The 20,299-nt window shown below is 43.5% G+C and overlaps 1 protein-coding gene across 18 annotated transcripts in view; it reads left to right on the forward strand.

The window, feature by feature from the left end:
• ABLIM1 (actin binding LIM protein 1) overlaps positions 1-20,299 on the forward strand; it is a 324,221-nt gene that overhangs the window by 274,154 nt on the left and 29,768 nt on the right. For 12 of the 18 annotated variants that reach the window (XM_059730123.1, XM_059730116.1, XM_059730108.1 and 9 more), the window contains 4 exons: positions 815-850; positions 2,312-2,441; positions 16,445-16,549; positions 18,498-18,545. In XM_059730123.1, coding sequence (XP_059586106.1) covers positions 815-850; positions 2,312-2,441; positions 16,445-16,549; positions 18,498-18,545 — 319 coding nt within the window. The remainder of the gene's footprint in view (positions 1-814; positions 851-2,311; positions 2,442-16,444; positions 16,550-18,497; positions 18,546-20,299) is intronic. The other 6 variants (XM_059730117.1, XM_059730118.1, XM_059730121.1 and 3 more) reach the window with 1 other exon arrangement.

The following is a 20,299-nucleotide window of genomic DNA, read 5'->3' on the forward strand; positions in this document are numbered from 1 at the left end:
AGCCATCACCGGATTTAGTATGGCAGTCAAATGAATAATGCTAGTGTTCACTACATATGAGAAATACTTAAAGTTCTGATATTTGGAGGAAGAGAATTTCTTGTACTCAGAAACTTGTGGCTGGAAATCAGGTAGGACTCCTATTCCCAGCTGGGTTCCCAACTCTATAGATGACTTTGGGCAATACTTTTTCTATCAGTTTAATGAAAATGGTACCTCTGCCTCCACCTTGCTGAGTGGTGTTAGCAGCTCTTCCAAAGCAAGGTGCTAAGAAATATGATGCATGTATGAATCAATATAAAATAAGTATGATTAAATATTAACTGTCTCTTCATTTTACACACACACACACACACAGAAATGTAAGGCTTTGGAGATAGGAGGGCAATTGCCAGTGTGTGGCTGTTTAGGAGTAGGAGATTGTCCTGCGTTTCTGTTTCCCACTCAGAGCCCTGAGTTAAAATGTATTTAATTGCCATTGTGAAGCTTTCCACATAACAAGCACAGTTATTAAATTAATAGCCCTTTTTTCCTCGTTGTCTTTGCAGCTACATTTCCATTAGTGCCCTAGTTAGATGTTTCAAAGATGCTGTTTCAGGATATTCAAGTGAATTAATCATACTGGCTTTTGGGTAGCGTGAACCTAAACTGCTTCAGCACTTCAGAAACCAAGCTCTGGGCAGTGAGGAGAAACCACAGCTTTAGAGCTAGATACCACGTTACTGCCAGATCTCTGGGGCTGTTTGGATTAGCATTTGCTGGCAAGGCAGGAGACATGCTGTTTCTGTAACCTTCTCTCTTTTGCCTCTTACAGTCTCCAAGGACACTGTCTCCTACACCGTCTGCAGAAGTAAGTTTGATTGAACCCTCCTGGGGCAGTGTGTCACCGCTGCTGGAACTGTTGATACCAGGAAGTGGAGTTACTGATGGTCCTAGGCAGCCTGATGCCTATTTCCATTTTCTGTTTACATAGCATGATTATTAAAAGACCAAGAAAATCAAAAGTAGAGAGGGTATTTCATGCTGACTGGCAGGTTATATGGAGAGTGAAGGTACCGTGGGATGTGATGTCTGGAAACTCATCTTTATTGTGATATGTAGATCAAGGCTGGAGCCCCAGGAACTGTGCTCATTTACAGCAGCCAAAGGTCTGGCCCTAAGCCTGCAGTGGTTACTGTTGGGATCTGTGTGAGTTTTGCCTATGCTTGGAGGAAATATCTCTACAGTATTCCCCTAGGCTAGGGGAATACTCTTAAACATCGTAGCAATGTGACATACTTGGAAAGGCATTTGTCAGAGTTTTAATGGTTATTGCTGTACATAGTTTTTTTAAAGTGAAAGGTGTCCTGCCTTCCCCATGCTATGAAGTACACAGTAAATTTATGAACATGCTTTTGGTCTTGGAGCTTTCCAGTTGCCCCTCTCCTGTAGGAAAGGTTTGCCCCACTCTGCTTCGCTTTTGCCAGGAACCAAGATTCCAGGATTTCAGATTTTCAGAAGTAATTAGTGATTTGGGGTGCCAGTCTGAGACACAGCAAAGCTGCCTGAATTTTAGAGGTGGGAGCCTTAGTACTTTCTGGGCACATGTACACGTCAGACTGCAGTATAGTGAACAGTTACCCAGGCTAACTTTAAACTGGGTAGTGGAGGTGTCGGTAAAGGTGTAGGTATCTCTACACTAGGACTATCCAGCTTCCCCACAGCGGGGGGCTGCACTTGGTGCTGGTGTGCAGTGCCCGAGTTGCACCCTCTATCAGGCATATGCTGCAGGGAGGGCACCCAGGATTTGCCCTCCCGAAAGGCATGGCCAGCATGTGGACCTCTGCTCCCCACTGTGTGGGTAGTGCTGGTGATGCATGAGCACCCTTTTCCCCTCTGCTCCGCTGTGGGATAGGTGGCTGCAGCCATAGTGTACCACTGTCTCCAGTGTAGGCATGCCCTGTGAAAAACAAGTCCTCTTAAGGAGTCCTGGGAAATTCAGGTACACAAATTTATTAGTGACTTGAAAAATTAGGATTAAATTTTAAGTATGCTTAAGTGTTGCTTAACAGAATTCAGTCTGCAGGATGCATAGAATTTGAAGGCCCCAGATTTTAGCACTTAGACATAATGGATTGGATTATATGAGCAGCAGTCGTTCATATGTGAAAACTAATGGACAAGCAATTAACACTGTATGATAATAGGCTAGAAGCTGGAAAGATGTTCTGTTGCTCTTTTCAGGTCTTTGAAAGCCATATCCAGTTGGAGAAATGCCTGGAGTTCATTTAATTTTTTGTAATTAATTCATCTAATGCTTCTTACTTTCCAGGGTTATCAGGATGTTCGGGATCGAATGATTCACAGGTCAACTAGCCAAGGCTCTATCAGTTCTCCTGTATACAGTCGTCACAGCTACACACCCACAATGTCACGCTCCCCTCAGCATTTTCACAGACCTGGTAAGGGAAACTGCTTTATACCTGGAAGCAGTTTGTTGTCTTATTACATCACTTGCCCATGGAAATAAGAAGCTGTTTCTCTACCTATAGCATTGAAAAGTAGCTGCAAATTTTAAAACCTCCATTCCTGTTTATTGTTCTTAGTCATCAACATATGTAAGATCAGCTAGTATATTTTATGGATGTGTCATATATTACTGATTTTTTTTCTTTTAATATGTAGATTTGGACATATGTGTATGTATTTGAAAATAATCTGCTATTTGCTGCAGTGAATCCTGCTATTCAGGGTGGTTCTTTTTTGTTTGAGGGAAAATAACACATATTGGAAACAAGAATAATTGCTGACATTTTTAAAAGTCGCTAATTATCCTGACTCTTTGTAGGTAGGCTTGTTAAATGGGCCTGGTTTTCAGAATGAAACATCCACTCTTAAAAAAATAAGATTCCTTCAAGTTGTCACAAGTGGAGCACATAAAATCACTAGTCATTTTTGAAATCTTAAGCAAATATTCATCAAGGCAAATTTCCTAATTAAAAACCTAGGAAGTTATGAATTGTTAAAGGTGACGTTTTCAGAAGCGTTTTAGAAGTAATACAGTTTTATGTACAAAATAGGCAAATGCATGTACTGCTGGAGGTTTCCAATGAAATGTATGTATAAAATTGTTCTATTCTAAAAACACATACATAATGTATTTTTAAATGTGGTTCTAAAAGGTTGTGCATAACGTGCTGTTATAAGTATGCTAGATTTTCACACTAGATTGATGTATCAAATCTTGACCATCAGCTTTTAAACAGTGGAGTCATGCAACGATACCCTGCTCAGCACTACTGAGCAATAACAATGGTTGGCACACCAGAAGATCACATTCAATAGTAACTGCATTTTTTAAATTGGGGTCACTGAAGAAGGATCAGTGCAGAGTGATAGTTTGCTAGTAGTAGCGGGCTGAAAATGTCTAGTTATATCAAGCAGCAAATGCTTCATTTTGAGGGCCCAATTTAATGCACAGAACTTTGAATCAAATCTTGTAAGGTACATCATGCTGATAACACGATGATGTTGTTTGATGATGCTGATTGTAGCTAGAATCAAAGGAGGCTGATGAAGTCTGAAAAAGCTGCAAACTTCTGTGTTCCTCTTGGAACAGACTCCTTACGGTTTTCACATCTTGATGTGTTTTACCACAGACTTGGAAGAATCCAAGGTTTATTCCAAACTTTATTGTGATTGTGGGTTTCACTGTTTCAGTTCCAAAATACCTTTTGTTTCAAGTACCTTCCTGTGGAGTAATTTCACTCCATTTTTACGTTCCTTAACTTTCTTTTGATGTACAGGTGGGCCCAAGCCGCAAAGTTTGGATCTAGATTCGAGATCTATCAAAGTTTGTGGCCTTTGGGATCCCCTGGGGAATTTGGGTCAAGCTCATCTCTATTTAAATATTACATCTTTAGCAAAATTCCCAAGAAATGTGTATTGCCCCCTTGTTCATACATAATACAGTTTTCCTTTAGCATCCTTCGTTTTTATCTTTCCTATATGTTTTGGGATGGTTATTAATAATGGTCTGTGGTTTTCACCTGGTATTATTCTGCATTGGTCAGCTATAGCAGTACATGCACTTTTTTGCAGATGACCCTTGTCATCATTATATTGTTTGCAGGAGTCCAAATGCCTTCTGTGTGACTGAGTGGCTTCACATAACTCCTTTTTTTGCCTGGCTCTAGAGTAGCCCTTGCGTAAGATTTGAGCCACTCTGCAGTAGCCCCTGTTCGTTGGCACTGTCAGCATAATGTTTCTTTAACATTCAAAAGCCTCCCATGTTCTGAAAAAGTTTTCAGCCTTTCGCCTCTCCCCTCCACTGGTGCCCCAATTGATGTTGGCATCATCTTTGGAATTTCTTAAAAGGACAGAAAACATCTTGCATGCCTCTTGACTGCCACTGTTTGATCAGATACTTTCTCAAAACTGCTTTCTAAATGCATTTGGATGCAGAGTTTGCAATGTTTGCATGGTGGTGGCAGATTATTTTCCAGTAAGCGAGTTCAGATTGGTAGCTCCTTCAGCCAAAGAATGTTAAACTAAATGGGAAAAGCAATACAAATCTGAGCCTGGTTCAACTTTGCCTAACATTTCTGATCCCTGGTGGTACTTTAACCTTTTTTTCTTCCTGCTTTTCAGAATCCTAATTGATCAGTGCTTTTTGTATTTTTCCTTTGAAGCCTCTTTCCCTGCCTCTCTTATTGTTTTTCTTTCTCATTTTGTCCTGCCCCACGATCCTTTGCTACTGCAGAACTGCTGTCTACTGGTGTGCAACGGTTGTCATACCTGCGCACTAGCAGTCTCAGCTCCACCCACAATGACTCCCGCCCTTACTCCCCCTTCCGACACCACTTCATTCCCCATATCAAAGGTAAGGAGCCAGGCCTTTCCAGTTAGCGCCCTAAGAGTGGAGATTTATTAGCATTCTGCCTAAGCTAATAGATATATCTCCATAAGTTAGTCATCGGCTGTCTAGCTCTCAGCATGCCTTAAAATGTGCCATTACACTTACAACTACATTAGATCTGACATAATGTTTTCTCTCTGAGGAAATATGTCATTTCTAAGGGCCCTAGTGGAAGAATCATAAGATATATTGCATATTCTAAATACATAGGAAAACATTATCATTTGCCATTAAGAAAACAGATGTACTGAATTTTGCTTATTTCCAATGCAATACATAATGCATGTAGCAACTAGCATATCAAATTGAATTCTCGTTAATTCTGGATGTTTAAAATGTGAATCCCTAAGTTAAAAAGCTCCTCCAAGTATTGCCTGGATGAAGTGAAGGCAGTTGAAAATATGAAGCAGCAGCTTTTACATCATGCAAAGATCAGTGGCAACAAGGAAACTCATTACTGTTAATTATGCTGGCAGTAATTAACATCAGATCAAGTGTTACCAGCACCTAAGGGCATATCCTCAGCTAGTGTGAACTGCTGTGACTCTACTGACGCCACCAATCTCACTAGAGCCATGCCAGTTTAGACCAGATGCGGATACTTGTGCTCATGCTCTCTGTCCCTTCAATGAGCTCATTTCAGACAATAGCCTTAATTTTTGCTTCTTTCTGCATGTGAAAATGTTGTGGGGGTTTTTGCCTCTGTTGGAGCAAATACCAGGTGGGGTTCTTGTTCCCTCAATACCCAAATACAAGAAAGTGTTGATGGGGTGACAAGGTTCCTTGGGTGAATTTGATATCTTTTATTAGACCAACCTAAATGGTTGGAGAATAGTTATTAAGCAAGCTTTCAGATTCAAAAACCCTTCGTCAGGCTAAGGAAGCTGCAGCAGTTGGTGTGTGCTCTTCCTGGATGGAATGAAAAATGATGGGGTGAGGCATTCACATGTTGCCGTTCCATTACCTGTAAGAGCTCAGAGAAGAGAGAGTAGCATGATCTGACATATTTTATAATCCACTACCTCTACTAATTGCATATAGCAGTGGTGTTAACCAATAAAAGAGCTGCAAAGAGGTTGTTGCCATCACCTTTCAAGTAATGCTAATAGATCTCAACTTTATATTTTCTCAAACACTCTGACCTTAGTCTTTGAATTTTGCTAGATCTTTTCATTAATATGCACTTCTCACTGTTTTTATCGTGGGACTGTAAGAGATCTCATTTCATACGTAAAAGATGGGGACCCTTAAAAATCGATGCACCAATCATTTCAGCATGAGTCGATCCATATACTTTGCAATTGCAACATTTACTTTGCTGTCAATCTAAATTAATGCTCACACTCCTTCCAATGGCACTTTCATCCCTTTTCCATGACTACTGAGCAAATAGCTTCTCCAGCACCTAAGACAGCACCTCGAATCTTTGCTGGCTGTTTTTAGTGTTCCAAAAAATAAACGTTGTTGAGGCCGAGGATGAAACTGTGGCTCAGGTCACCAAGTGGGATTTCATGCCCAGTAGGAAAAAACAGAAAAATTAGTAAAATTCTCCTGGCTAAATTCTTAGGTGGTGCCAATCATTGTTGCTTCTCAATGGTCACACCAGCTGGAAATCTAGCACTTGGTTTCAGTTGCATTTGGCTTCTGTGGAACGGCTGGGAGTGGGGATTGTAACGGATCCAAAAGAAAATCGTGCCTTCAGTTTCTGGTGTACAACGCGTCTCAGCTCTCATGGGAGGGTAAGGGTATTCAACCTCTACAGGAAGCGCTAGAGAAGGAGGGAACCAGAATCATAATGAAATATGTGCCATGTAAATGTTACTCAGCTCAGGTGACATTGTTGAATGTGTTCATCTGTAACTTGGGAAAAAATGGAAATTTACTGCTGATCATTTACATTTGACAGACAGGTTAGGGTGGCGGTAAGGAAGGAGGAGGGCAGATCACTGGTATAAAAAGACCTGGACTATTTAGTAAGGCAAACATGGGCCTCTATCTAGGAAAGTAGTGACTGAAAAAAACATCCTAGTAGATCATTAGTTGATCATGAGCTCCCAGTTCGATACTCAGCTGAAGGGGTAACGTGATCCTAGGAAACATAACAAAGAAATATTGAGCAAGAAGGAAGATGTTATACTACCTCTGCATTAGCCCTGGTGTGACTGCTGCTGGAAAACTACATCTGTTCCTAGTGTCTACAGTTCAAGAAGGATGTTAAGATTGGAGAAGATTGAGGAGAGAGCCATGAGAATGAGTAAAGCATGGGAAAAGACATAAGGAGCTTGGTCTATTTAGCTTATCAAAGAGCAAGTGAAGGGGTGATCTGATAACATGGCATAAGAACCTATATAATGAACAGTAATTTGAGGGCTCTCCAGTCTAGCAGAAGTAGGCATAACAAGATCCAGGGGCTAGAAGCTGAACAAATTATAAGTGGAAATAAGGCAGGGATTTTTCACTAGTAAGGGTAATTAGCACTTGGAACAATTCACCAAGGCTTCAGGTAGATTTTCCGTCATTGGAAGTTTTTAAATCTAGAAAAGATATGCTGTAATTGAAATGCAGCTGTTGGGATTGGAAGCAGAATTTAACCCAGGGAAGTCCTGTTGCCTGTGCAATGCAGAAGGTCAAACTGGGTGATTATAGTCATCCTTTCTGGCTTTAAAAATCTGTGAATCTCTGAAGCTTTATAACAAAGCCCAAGAGCTCTGTTTTGTGATTGGCCCGGTGCTCTTCTAGCAGTATAAATCCACTGAAGTTAATCAATTTATTTGGCTGCAAAGGGAAAGGAGCAGTTTGCCCATAGGTCAAGGGCAGCATATTCTGGAGGTGTAATGTATGCAGCATGTGATTTGCTTTTCCTTTTCAGTTCTTTGATATTCAGGATCTCTTGTATGGGATTAGATTGCATCCTCCCTCCTACTTGATCTTTATACCTGAGCTTTCTGTTATCCAGTCATAGGTGACAGATATGTATTCCCATTAAATTCTATACTGTGCCTTTCTGTATGCCCAAGTACACCTTTTACAGATCTCCAGCAGAGCAAAAGGTATTGGCACAGATAATAGTGGCTCTATTAAGGACTTAAGAAATACACCGTTCTAGAGAGATTCTTGGTCAATCCATGCCATTCTACTCAGTTACATTGAAATGATTGGCACCTTCAACCCAGTTCATTGGGATAGTGCCAAGGTGTCTGCTTTTCATGTGGTTAGAATTTAATTTATGCTTACCAGTGTGTAAGGGAACCTAAGTAAATGTTAATGGGGGATTGGAAGAAGGGGTAAGTATTTTCTTAAGATTAAACAGTTTTGTTAGCTAAGGCATGAGATGTCTGAGTCATATTGACTTGGGTTCACTTACATATCTTCTACACCAGGGGTGATCAACCTGGCCAAATTCTTCCCATGGAGCCATGATATCTGGTCCGTGAGGCTCCCCACAGGTCAGAAATTTGGTAGCGGAGAGCAATGGCAATTAACATTGCTACCCTTCTATGGACCAGACCATGATTCCTCTCCCCTACATGACTGGATCAGAGCCAGGTCAAACCTCCTTCTCCTGTACAGCTGGATCAAGGCCGGGGTATGCTCCTGCATTGCCCTTCCCCCCATTGGGTGTGCCATACCTGCCTGTGCGCCAGATCAGGCCCACCAGCTGGATGCAACCTGTGGAGGGACGGGCACTGCCCATCCAGTGTGCAGTGTTGAGCACCACTGTCCTACACTTGAAAAGCTTTGCCAACAAAGCTATAATTGTGCAGGTAAGCTGTACAATTATTTACTCATGCCAGCAGAATCCCGTGTCTGCAATATGAGGCACATCAGGGATCTGTGGGGCCAGGAGTGCTGATTATACTGGGCTGCCATTTCCTCCGTGTCTGCCAAGAACCCCCTGCCCCAAGCATGTTGTCCACATGGCAAGGCATTGCCCTCCACAGAGCATGCCCCTACATAGAAGAGGGGTCATTGCACAGCTTCCTCCCACCTCTGCCCGTACCCTGAGGCACTTTATACCAGCATAGCTTATTTTACTTTGCTGAGGCATACTGATAGATTCACTTTTAAACTTTTATAATGACCAACATACAATGTAGTTAATTCATTGAAATGTTTAAGTCTAGACAAGGCTTTAATTTAGACTCCAGCCTAGATTCAAATGAGATCTGTGAGGGGCAAGCAGTGTTAGTTACATGTAGGCAAATCTGAGTCTATTCATGTAACATATGGGTTGAGGGGGTTGGCAGAAGGTGTAAATCACACCAGTTTAGACTTCCTCTAGACTCATGGGGACTCTCTTCTGCCTTTGACCTTGTCAATTCACTACTGTCTCTACAATGAAAGGCTCCAGAATAAATCCATGGATGAAACCCTGACCCTATTGAAGTCCATGACAAGACCCTCATTGACAATAGCGAGGCCAGGATTTCACCCCACATGCCTGGGATTTTTTAAAGACATGTAAGAGCATTGCAGAGCCCTCATCACAGTTGTGGGTGGTGCAGGGCTTGGAGTTAAGAGATGGCATTGTGCAAGGGGTCATGAGCCCACCCCCCAGAATGTGCCAGTTGCCTTCCCCTCTGCCTCTGTAGTCACTTTAGCCCTAAATTTTCCCGTGGAGACACATACGTCATCTCTGCTGCAAGTCAGAGCAGTATCCCTTCGTCCATGGTACTGTATTCAGTGCCAGCAGACTGCAGCAGAGCCTAGATAATACAACAGCCCTACCCTGCAGGAAAAGCTGTGCTTTGGCTCAGTTTCCTTGCTTTTTATTCCCTGTAGGAACTAGAGGCCACAGGCCCTTACCAACTGGGTCACCAGCTGGGTCACCACATCCTGAGGAGGGCTGGAAGCTGTCCTTTTGTGTTTATGCTGCAGTTACTGAGAGATGCAAGGATCCAATCATGGACGGAGGCAAGGCTTAGACATAGAGTCTGCTTCTTGCACTATGTCTGATTCTGTGAACTAAGTGCTTCTGTCTGTAAGTCATGGGACAGTTGCCTTAGAGATTATTGTTGCTGTTAGTTTTGTTATCCCCTGGCTTAGAAACCCAAATGGGACCAGACCCCTGTTGAACTAGTTTTGCAAACCCAGAGCAGAGTCTTGAATTCCTCAGGGTTGTGGTTCCTGGATTAGAGGTATCCACAGTGACCTGTGATCCAAGCCAGGCCTGGCTGTTCGAGGGAGCTGGCTGCACGCCAGTCCCACACACAGCAATTGTAACATTGGTAAGGCAAAAATCTGCAAAAGGAGAAGGAATGTGTGTGAGGTTTAGGCATACAGGAATTACTATTCAGCAAAAGGTCACTGTGAGTGTGGCCAGTGCTGGACAATGGATAGACCAGAATTATGACATACTGCATAACAGGAGTAACCTTCCTGACCCTCTCTGATGAAAAGCCAGTTTCCTATAACATGACCTGGTTCAGCCAGAAGAAGTGAGGGGGAGGTGGATAGTAAAGGGACCGGTATGGAAAGGATGAGAGCTGAGAGATATCTCTGAACTCTGCTTCCCGGGCTGCCACGTCCACATGATTTTGTCTATTTGTCCCTCCGTCTTAGACGTCATGTCCCTGGAGGGTTGTGCTTCTGTCAGTGCTCCAGACTGCAGTGCTTCCATGCGTATTGGGGGATATGCTGCCACTGCTGCTGCAGCGCTTGGGAAGTTTACAAAGCATCGTGTCATAGGTTTGCATTTCGGGCAGTACAAGACAGTTTCCTTCACTGATATAGGACATATGACACACTGCAAGGAAGTGCCACCCCTGCCTGTAGGCAAGGCTGCGAGCCCTCTCTGGGGCATTGGTAGAGATGAAGAAGCAGTTTTTACCCGCACTTATGGAGTTTTGTTCCTTACCCTCCAGAGGTAAAAGCTGTGGAGATGAAGAGACAGATGCATACAATTTACTCTGGAAGTTATTGCTCCAAGGAACATTTGGTTCCTGAAGCAGGATTTCCTTGAGGACTGCTCTTCCATACCAGTACCCTTCTCACATTTAACATTAGAAAAGGGACAAGATAGATGCAATCCCCTGATACCAGTGAGGGTTGAAGCAAGGTCCCCTCTCACTGAAGTTTTGAATTCAGGGCATCCACAGAATATGTCACTGGGTACAGCTGGGTTTATCTTGTTCCTAACATCAGGTCCTTTTTAGGCTGTTTTTCTCCAAATGGAATAAATTACATTTCCTTAGCCAGGCACGCAACAGAGCTCCTGGTTTGGGCATCAGAAAAAAAAAAATCATTCATTCTGCTGAAAAAACTACTACTTTCTGGTCATTTTTGCTGATATGATGGTGCTTTGTTCTGCATGTTGGCACAAGTGTTCTCCAATGAGACTCCCCAATCTGCTAGCATGGCACGCACCTCAGAGTTGATGAGATCTTCCTCCCCTTTCTGTTAATCCTGTGTGCTCTCTCTTCACCCTCATTTTTTCCCCTGGTATTTTTTTTTACCTTTTCTTTTTCCCTTCATTGCAGCTTTATTCTACATAGGTATGTCATCCCTCAGCTATGTGGCTGATCTCCCATGTGTCGGGTGGGTGCAGTGGCTTTATTTCTCCTTGCTGTCTGATAACCTGCATGGCTTCTTTAAGGTTTTCTGTCTTCAAATGCTGAAGGAACAGTTTTTTTCCATTGCTTTGTTTAACAAGATTTTTAACAGTTATAGATTCAGCAGTTTCAGACCACTTTTAAGAGCAGCGTATGAAGATTTGTAGCAAATCCCATATCAGTTTGGTTTTATTTGCCCACAGCTTCTTGTGTGGGGCAGGGGGTCTCCCTGTATAATGAAGTGTGACTCAGGACCGATGTAATGACTCAGGAGAGTGAACGGGATGCTGGGGCATGCACTCTGGACTGCACCAGCTCATCAACTTAGTCTGTAAGCCTGGCTGTGAAAAGACTGGACAGAGCTTACTTTTCAGCAATGTCTTGTCTCACTCAGGAGTCCATGTAGACATAGCCTTGGAAAATGTTATAGGGGAAACACAGGAAATAACATAGAATGGGAATATCTTGAAGCAACAAGTGCAGGGAGACCTAATTCACATCAGATTAACAGATCGACAGTGTGTAATATGTTGCATGTATTATATGACTGATAGTCCTATTTATTGTAAGAGGTCATCTGGTTGCACCAGACATGGGATAAATCATTAGATTTTAGTCAGTGTGACTGCGCTTAATGATTTCCAGTCAGAATAAAAAAGACAATAGAAGTGTTCCTTCTATATATTCTATATATTTGCAGAATGCAACATAGAACTGTTACATGGAGCACATTCACATCCTTGCAAAGCCATCATTTCCCTTCCCTCAGAAAAGCCAGCCAGGAGTGTTTCATGCTTCAGGATTTCATAGATTTCATAGATGTTAGGGCTGGAAGGGACCTTGGAAGATCATCGAGTCCAGCCCCCTGCCCCAGGGGCAGGAAGTCAGCTGGGGTCATAGGATAAATAGCTGCCATCTAGTGATCTGACTGCAGAGCATTAGTTGGGGTCAGGACCCCCATTCTAGCTGTGATACTGGCTTCCAGTGGCCTTTGGTTCGTTCCCTTTCCCTTGTCTCCATTTTCCCAGCTGTAAAAATGGTGGTGAAGATGTTGGTCGTACAGAAATCAGGGATTCCCACCTTCAATAATTACCAACCTGAACCAGGTAGAACACGCCTCTCAGCAGCAAGGTCTGAGCTGCATCATTTATAATGACATGACATATTAAAGCTATTCCATTATTGATTGGTGCACAAACACAGAGTTCAGGAAATCTGTGGATTACTCATTCTCGTTAAACTGATTTATTGCTAAATGCATGAATGCACACTGGATTTAAACATTTATATCCAAGCTAATTATATGTCAAACTAACTGTATCAACATATTTATAGTATTTTCTTTCCTCAGAACACCACTCTTGCCAAGTAGTATTTTATAATCTGATAGGGAAAAAGTTACGTGGTTAAAATCAGTATAATCAAAATAACGTGGGACTGACATAGAACAGGATCACACCACTGAATTTACAAATACAGGCCATTCAACTGAGACATGACAATGTCACTTTAAATTTTGCCATGCCAACAAGTATGTAGCTTTTTCAAATTAGCCACTGGCTGAACAGGACCCCAGCATCGCTAGACCTAAAATAAAAAAAAACACATTGCATGTAATGACGGATGGAACAGCATGTTTGAGGCCGGATGTAAGACATTGAGGACCCAAGACACTGACACATCTATAACTTAGCACCTGCACTCATATTGACCGATCTTGTATGTGCAAATCATGCCTCAGACCAGGGTTTGTCTGCAGATCCCATCATGTGCTGGGGCAGGGGTGGGCAAAGTCTAGCCCACAGGCCAAATCTGGTCTGCAGTGGACTCCATTTCTGAGCAGCCCCTATGATGGCAGTTCCTTCTGGATGCTGCTGCACTGCCTGGACATCCTGGCCTGTCCACCCCGCACCCACTGCCAGGGGCAAGACCCACATAGGCAGGGTGTGTGGCTGGGCAGCTGGGATGGGGCTGCAGCCAGGAATAAGATGGGCAGGCAGGGCCTGGGAGACCCCGGGATCTTGGGGCAGTGACAGCGCGGGGGCCAAAGCAGAGCTGCAATCCACTGCCCACATGCCCCTGTGATGAGCCTGGGTTCTGCAGGCAGGGGCATACATGGAGCGATTGCATCTGACCTGGCCCGAGCCCTGCACCCTCACCGCCCCAAGATCCTGACCCCAGAGCAGCTGCCCACCCAGCCACGTGCCCTGCCTGCACTGCTTCTGGCTGTTCTCCATGGAGATAGTAGGAGCGTGGGGCCATGACAGCGCAGGACCAGGCCAGGCTGGGGCAGAGCCCTGGTTCTGCAGCCCCATGCTGTCATGATTTGCCAGGGTACTGGGGTGTGCTTGCCCTGTTAAGTGTGCAAGCAGCCAGAGGGTCAGGTAACACAGGTCACCTGAGCATCAGGGGGCTAGGCTGGAGCTATATCAGCCCAAAGCGTCAACTGGCCAGGCAGTCAGCCTTGGGAGCTATGCAGCAAGGAGCTCCTAGCAGCAGAGCAGCAGGCTCCTGAAGTTGTAGTGAACAGGGTAAGCCGCTCTGCAGTCCTTGGGAGCAGGGGAAGCTTACCTGAACAGCAAAAGACTGTTTGTACAGGCAGGGGTCCTTTATTTTCTTACCCAACTTAGAGGGAATTGGAGTGTTTGCCAGAGCACTGAGATACTTCTATTTAGTGCACCAGTAGTTTATCCTGGAGTCCTGCTAGGGATGAATCCAGGCCTACCCTGAAAACCAGTAGCCCAGGAGGGGCTGAGACTCAGGCCCAGCACAGAGTGGGGCACAGCAGGAGTCCCACAAGAATAGTGAAGGGCTAAGACTTGGACCAGTGGGTCCACCCGCTCAGAGAAGGGTCGCAACAGAGGGCCCAGGAGTCCAAGAGGGGATGCGAGCCAGACCAGAAAGTCCAGGAGTCCAGAGAAAGAGTAGGAGGCAGACTAGAGGGTCCCCAAGCCCAGAGAGAAGGGACTGCGTGTGGGACCAGGGTTTCTGCAGTACTCGGGAGGGGAGTGAGCGCGAGAACAAAGAGTCCAAGAGCCCAAGAAGCGCTGCATGTGTGACCTGAGGGTCTCAGAGCCCAGAGGCAGGCTACACAGGCAACTGTGTGTCTGAGAGCCCAGAGGAAGGAGCAGAAAGTATTGAGGATCCCAGAAAAGGGTAACCAGAAGGAACAGTAGTTGACATCATTGAATGGTAACACCTGCAAGGCTTGGGACATGGGGCAGAATGGAGCAGCGCAGTTAGCCCTTAAGGGTACAGTTGCCCTACAGAGACACGGGCGGGTAGAGAGGGTCTATTAGATGAGTGGAGGTCCAAGAGGGACCCAATGGCGATTTGTACTGATGCAGGCTCGCTCTAAGGCCCTGGGCAGCCTCCTTTATTTAACCTTTTAATAAGAACAAGGTGTGGAGGTGAGTGATGAATGGAGGTTTACCTTAGGACTGAGCTAGGCAGGAGCCACGGGACTACCAGGGAGCATCACAACCACCCCATGGCATGGACCTGCCACACCTGGCTCTGCGCTGTCGCAGCCCCGCACTCTTGGGGTCTCAATGAGGACCGGCCAGGAGCGGCACAGCAGGGGCTGCTGGGAAATGCTGTCAGGTCACTGGCCAGATCTGCCATTTTGCCTGTGCTGGGGCATGTCATCAAGGTTTCCATGCACACAAGTGGATAGCTTTTTGGCACTGACATTTGCCTCATGGAAGGTTATATGGGGCTGTTTGGGTCAGTCCTGCTGCCATATTTTAGGCCTGCAGGCTGCCTTTCTAGTGAGAAAGGAGTGGAACTAGTATATGTCTTTATTTCTATACATCAGAATGTGTCTTGTTAAGACTCTGTTGCTCTCATTGCTTTGGATTTATAGGACTGAGTTCACATCAAATTGCTGATCTGGAAAATATGGCCCTCTTTTGGGACTGCCCTGCCCCTGTTTGTCAGGTTTTAAAGTTCAGGTCCCGGTGTTTCTGCTTCTCCCTTTCCCTTGTCATTCAGCTCCTGGGAGCATTTGACACATTTTTAAAAAAAACAGAAGGGCCCTGATGCCCTGGCCCCTTTCACCATTGCAATCGCTTGCATCTGTGCAAGGGGAGTTGGTAGCCATACGCTTTTGGTGGGATGCTGCTGCTTGGCTATTTTGCACAGGTGCAAATGATAGCACAAGATGCCACACAGTGCACAATTTTGGCCGAGGTTTTCTTACTCTTGGTTAGCATCTGTGCAGCCACATGGAAAATCTCACTCAAACCACATGAAAAATCTCCCTCAAATTTTGAGGCCTGGGCTGTGCAGAGAAGCACTCTGCAGTTTCCTTCTGGCTCCTTTCGGAGCTGTCCATGCTGAAAGAGCCTCAGGGCTCTCGGTGGTGGATCTGTGAGGAGTGGAAAGAAGGTTACCGATCAGAAGATCTGTAAACTAGATCTAAATGTTGAGACATTGAAATCCAAGATGGCTAAAGATTATGTAGGGAAGAAGGTTATTTGTAGGGAACAAATTTGCCTTGAGGTGGGGTAGGTGGCTCTCTTAACATCTGTGATCCTTTGATGTAGGGAACTATACATCTGCCTCTACCCGCTTAGAAATGGGTTTGCACATCAACTGCTCTCCCACATGCCTGTGACTCTAACCAAAAATGCCAGCCTTGATACTAAACCATCGCCAAGTAACCAGCCATTCCTCTCTCCCACCCTGCCCATCTAACCGCTGGCCTGCCAGTGCACCGCTCCTGCCTGCATGCCACCAGAATGAACGTGCGCTGCTTTGAACTCCGATGCCGGCCCAAATGGGAACCTTTGTCTCTGCAGGAACATTGAAAGGCAGACGTCACCCCGTGCTAGCCACGGCTGGTTATTGTTTGGGTTTTTCTTTTTGGTTGAAATGTCTCTCACTCCCTGGAGTTTTTGAGTTCGCCGTCTTTGGGTTGAGTTTGGATTATGCTTTGCTTTGTGACCGCTCTCCCTTTTTTCTCATTTTGTTTTCTCCACTCTTCTCATTGGAGGCAATGAGCCGTCCAGCGGTCGGAACTCCCCTGTCCCTTATCGGCCAGACAGCCGCCCTCTAACTCCAACTTACGCTCAGGCCCCTAAACATTTCCATGTTCCAGGTAGGAGCTGGCACTGTGTGTGTCTTGGTGTCCTGTCACAGTGTAGAATGTAGCCTTTGTAACCTCTGTCTTGTCTCCATTATTTCACGCTGTTTTTATCTGAGGTTTGCACGCAGTCTGATTTCAATTGCCTGCCTCTGAGCTTTGCTGAGAGGAGCATTGTGCAGAGGGATGGAGGGTCCCTTTCTTGCCCGGTCCGTCAAGTCTCTTAGCATGAGGATGCCATATGGTTCAGCTCAGTTAGTGGAGAGTATGATGGATGTTGGGGCCTGATTCTTCTCTTGTTTTCGTCAGCTTGTTACCCTAGTAATGCTGCCCAGTTCAGAGGAGTGGCTTCTGATTTACACCAGTGGACAGGACAGGAGAATCAAGCCCTGAGCATTTATGATGCACTCTAGTAACAGTTAATTCAAACTTTACTCTTTATTGTCACATCTGACGCCTCCTTGATTGTTTTGATCTAGAGCAAAACCATTTTAATTTAGGTTGTAGGGTTTTTTTAATTGAAGGGGGAAATTTCTTTCGTAGAATAGCGTGTCTTCCCCAGAGCTGCAAGATGCATATAAGCCAGTGTACCCTTTTTGCAAGGGGAATTCTTCATTGTGAGAAATAAGGGCCACTTTACAGTCTCTGAAAAGGTCTTCTGTTACCATTTTCTATGTTGATGACATGAAAGTATGTGTCCCTAGGCATAGTTTTCCAGATTAGGCAGTTGTGAAGATATGGCACGATGATATGGCATGATTTAGCTGTCCTACCAGTGTTTATAGTCATTTGCTATTCAAGTAGAGGCACAGTAGCAGATATACTAATAAAATGTCTCTGTGAACTCTGAATTTGCCTATTTAGCAACAGGTGGAGAGTGTAGTCACGTAGGAATTATTCTTATCCTCATTTTCATAGATTTCTAGGGCTTGCTTTCCCTCACACCACAGATAAAGTTGTCCCCATTAGCACGTCAATAGGACACATTATACGCACTGTGTACTTTTAAAATGTATCTGTGACACTTGACCAGAAACTATATAATACAGTTGCAAACTGGTTAGTTTGCAATGCAAATTCCCAGCACCTAAGACAACTCAGGCTTATAACAGGATACTGATCCTTGGTTTTTCACTAATTTGGGGCTTTTTATTTGGGAAGAAAGTAGAAGGTATTCCTTCAGCCCCTTTTCCTGTTTCAGACCTAGTATTTAGTAAAACCTTTAAATTCTTCAAAATGTACTGTAGAAATCCTGTATAAGAGCTCTGGGATTTGCCACTAAAGTCTAATGCATAAGGGTGTATGCTATGTAGTATCTCTTGCAAAAAATGCATTTCTAATCTGTCCTTGTGGGGTGTGATATTAGGACCATCCTAGGTAGCATTTCTTAGAGTATTCCTGTGGCCCAGTGCAGTCTTGCAGTTGACTGTTAAAATATGCATGTCCAATGGATTTTAATAAAAATTGTACCTTCACTGCTTTGTTCCACACTCAATCCAACCCCTAGGTTGGAAGGGAAATTGAGCTCTTATGGCTAAAGCTCAATTTCTTATGAAAGTCATTTGGGGTTGTTTTCCCCCAAATTACTTGCGTCTCACTACTGATATATCTTTGCCTATTGATATATCTTTGTTGCTTCCATTTCTTCTCTAACCCTTATCCCACTAATCAACTTCTAAATATTCAGATGAGTGGGTCATGAGTTTGGTTCATCAACATGTTGCAGAATAAATGCCAATGAATTTCATATCCCATGTCTGTGACTTTTCACCTGTTTGTGTATTTTCTGTTCTTTGAGTAGCCCAGCTCTGTGTAATGCTAGAGTTAGCTTTCTGGCTTCTTCTTGTGCTAAGTCCTTGGTTTGATTTGTCTAGTGGTTTAATGTCATGATTTTTCTTTTTTTTTCATAGCTGAACGGATCCTTGTATATTCACACCTTTTTTTTTTTTTTTCAATTCCACAGATCAAGGGGTCAACATTTACAGAAAACCACCCATCTACAAACAGCATGGTAAACCTTCTTTCCTCTCTATGTTTCTAAGTAGGAAACTCCACTCAGTTAAATCTACACAGCACAAGATAAAAAGCACTAATTAAAAATGAGAATTTCTGATTTAAAAAGAGCTCAATTGCTCAAGCAGCTAGATAATTACATCGTTGAAAAAAATATATAATTTGCCCAATGTAGATGGCTTGGGTGAAGTCTGTAGCAACACTCCCTTTGACCTAAACAGGGCAAGGATTTCACTCGGTGCCTTTAACATGATGCATATACCCTAGCTATGTCTCATGGCTTTGAGTTTATTTTTCCAGACTAAAGGAGTTCATAATGGTAAGACTAATTTGTCATTTTTCAATATGGTGAAACAGATCTTGTTCCTTTTGTTTTGGGCAAATAAAGCACTGCCCTTAGTTACCACATTAAATGGACAGATTCTGATTAGCAGGCTAGTATTCCAAATGTGTATTTGCTTAAGGAGCTAGGAATATTTATAATTTTTGAAGATTTTGCAAGTGACATTTCTCTGGTGGGGGCTGATTTGACTGTCAAAGCCAGCGAAGGACCTTGGATAGCAAAGTCTGTTTATTTTCCCAATGTCCCGTTACAGAAGTTAGTTCATACCAGTGATATTCTAATTTCCTTCCAAGTTGGCATTGTTTCTGCATATGCTATAGCAATGGTATGAGCAGCTGGTTGACTTGCCGCACCCTTATGCTATGGAGCATGGTCCTTGTTATTACTGAACATATTCCTCTTTCTTGTAAATTCAGCACTGTTGATAGGATTAGCCACTTTTTTATTTTGGTGAAGGGCACCATCCTGTTCTTTTCGAGGGTTTTTCATTAGCTTCTGGAGACCTTTCACTCAACATAATTTCTTTCTGACATTAAGCAGCAAAAGACCAGTAACCATAGGTGTTAGATGAGTAGCCAGTGGAGAGTAACAGAGTTCATAATGAGGAAAAAAACCTGTGAAGGTCCCTATGATGGATTGAGAAACGAGAGTTTCACAGAAAAAACACTGCTGTCGATGTAGGTCATCTTTTGTTAATTTTTCTTTTTGTTTTTTACCCATCTGCTTGTTTTAATTTTTTTAATGTTATTTTTGTTTGTTTTTTATGGTTTTATTGTGTCTTCTCACCCTCCCATTAACATGAGAATGTTTAACTACTGACCTCACCAATTCTAATCCGTAAGTACTGATCGAAGTCATGCTTTTGTAATCCCCAAGCAGCTACCCCACATTTTGTGTGTGCTTATACGTAGAACCTCCTCTATTTTAAAAATTTCTAACGTTCTCTGCAAACACTAATACTGATACTACCCAAATAGCCTGAAGGGTTTGGATGAGCTGTTCCCATTAATTTTAATGGGAATAAGGCTACCCCATTCTCTCGTGTTACTTAGATAATCTCAAGCCAAAGTGCTGAACATTAAGAAGGTAAAGCTGAAATGAATCTGTTCTTTAAACATTTCCTTGTTTTCTCGTAGCAGACACCGTTTGTTAAAAAGAGGTCCAAGAATGCTGCCTCTAATTTGATAATCTAATACAAAATGAATTGATTCAGGCGAACATTTTGCATATTAAGAGATAATTAGGGTGTCATAATATAAAGTAAATCATATTGGATTTTTCTGGTCTGTTGTCATCAGGTGAAACTCACAGTGTGCATCTCCATATTTGAAAACACTTTAAAGATTTTCGCCCAGACTTCATTCTTCAGTTCATGCTGTGCTGCTAAGAGAAGATTCTGGGTTTCCTTT

Source organism: Alligator mississippiensis, chromosome 6 (genome assembly GCF_030867095.1).
Source record: "Alligator mississippiensis isolate rAllMis1 chromosome 6, rAllMis1, whole genome shotgun sequence".
NCBI classification, from domain to species: Eukaryota; Metazoa; Chordata; order Crocodylia; family Alligatoridae; genus Alligator; species Alligator mississippiensis.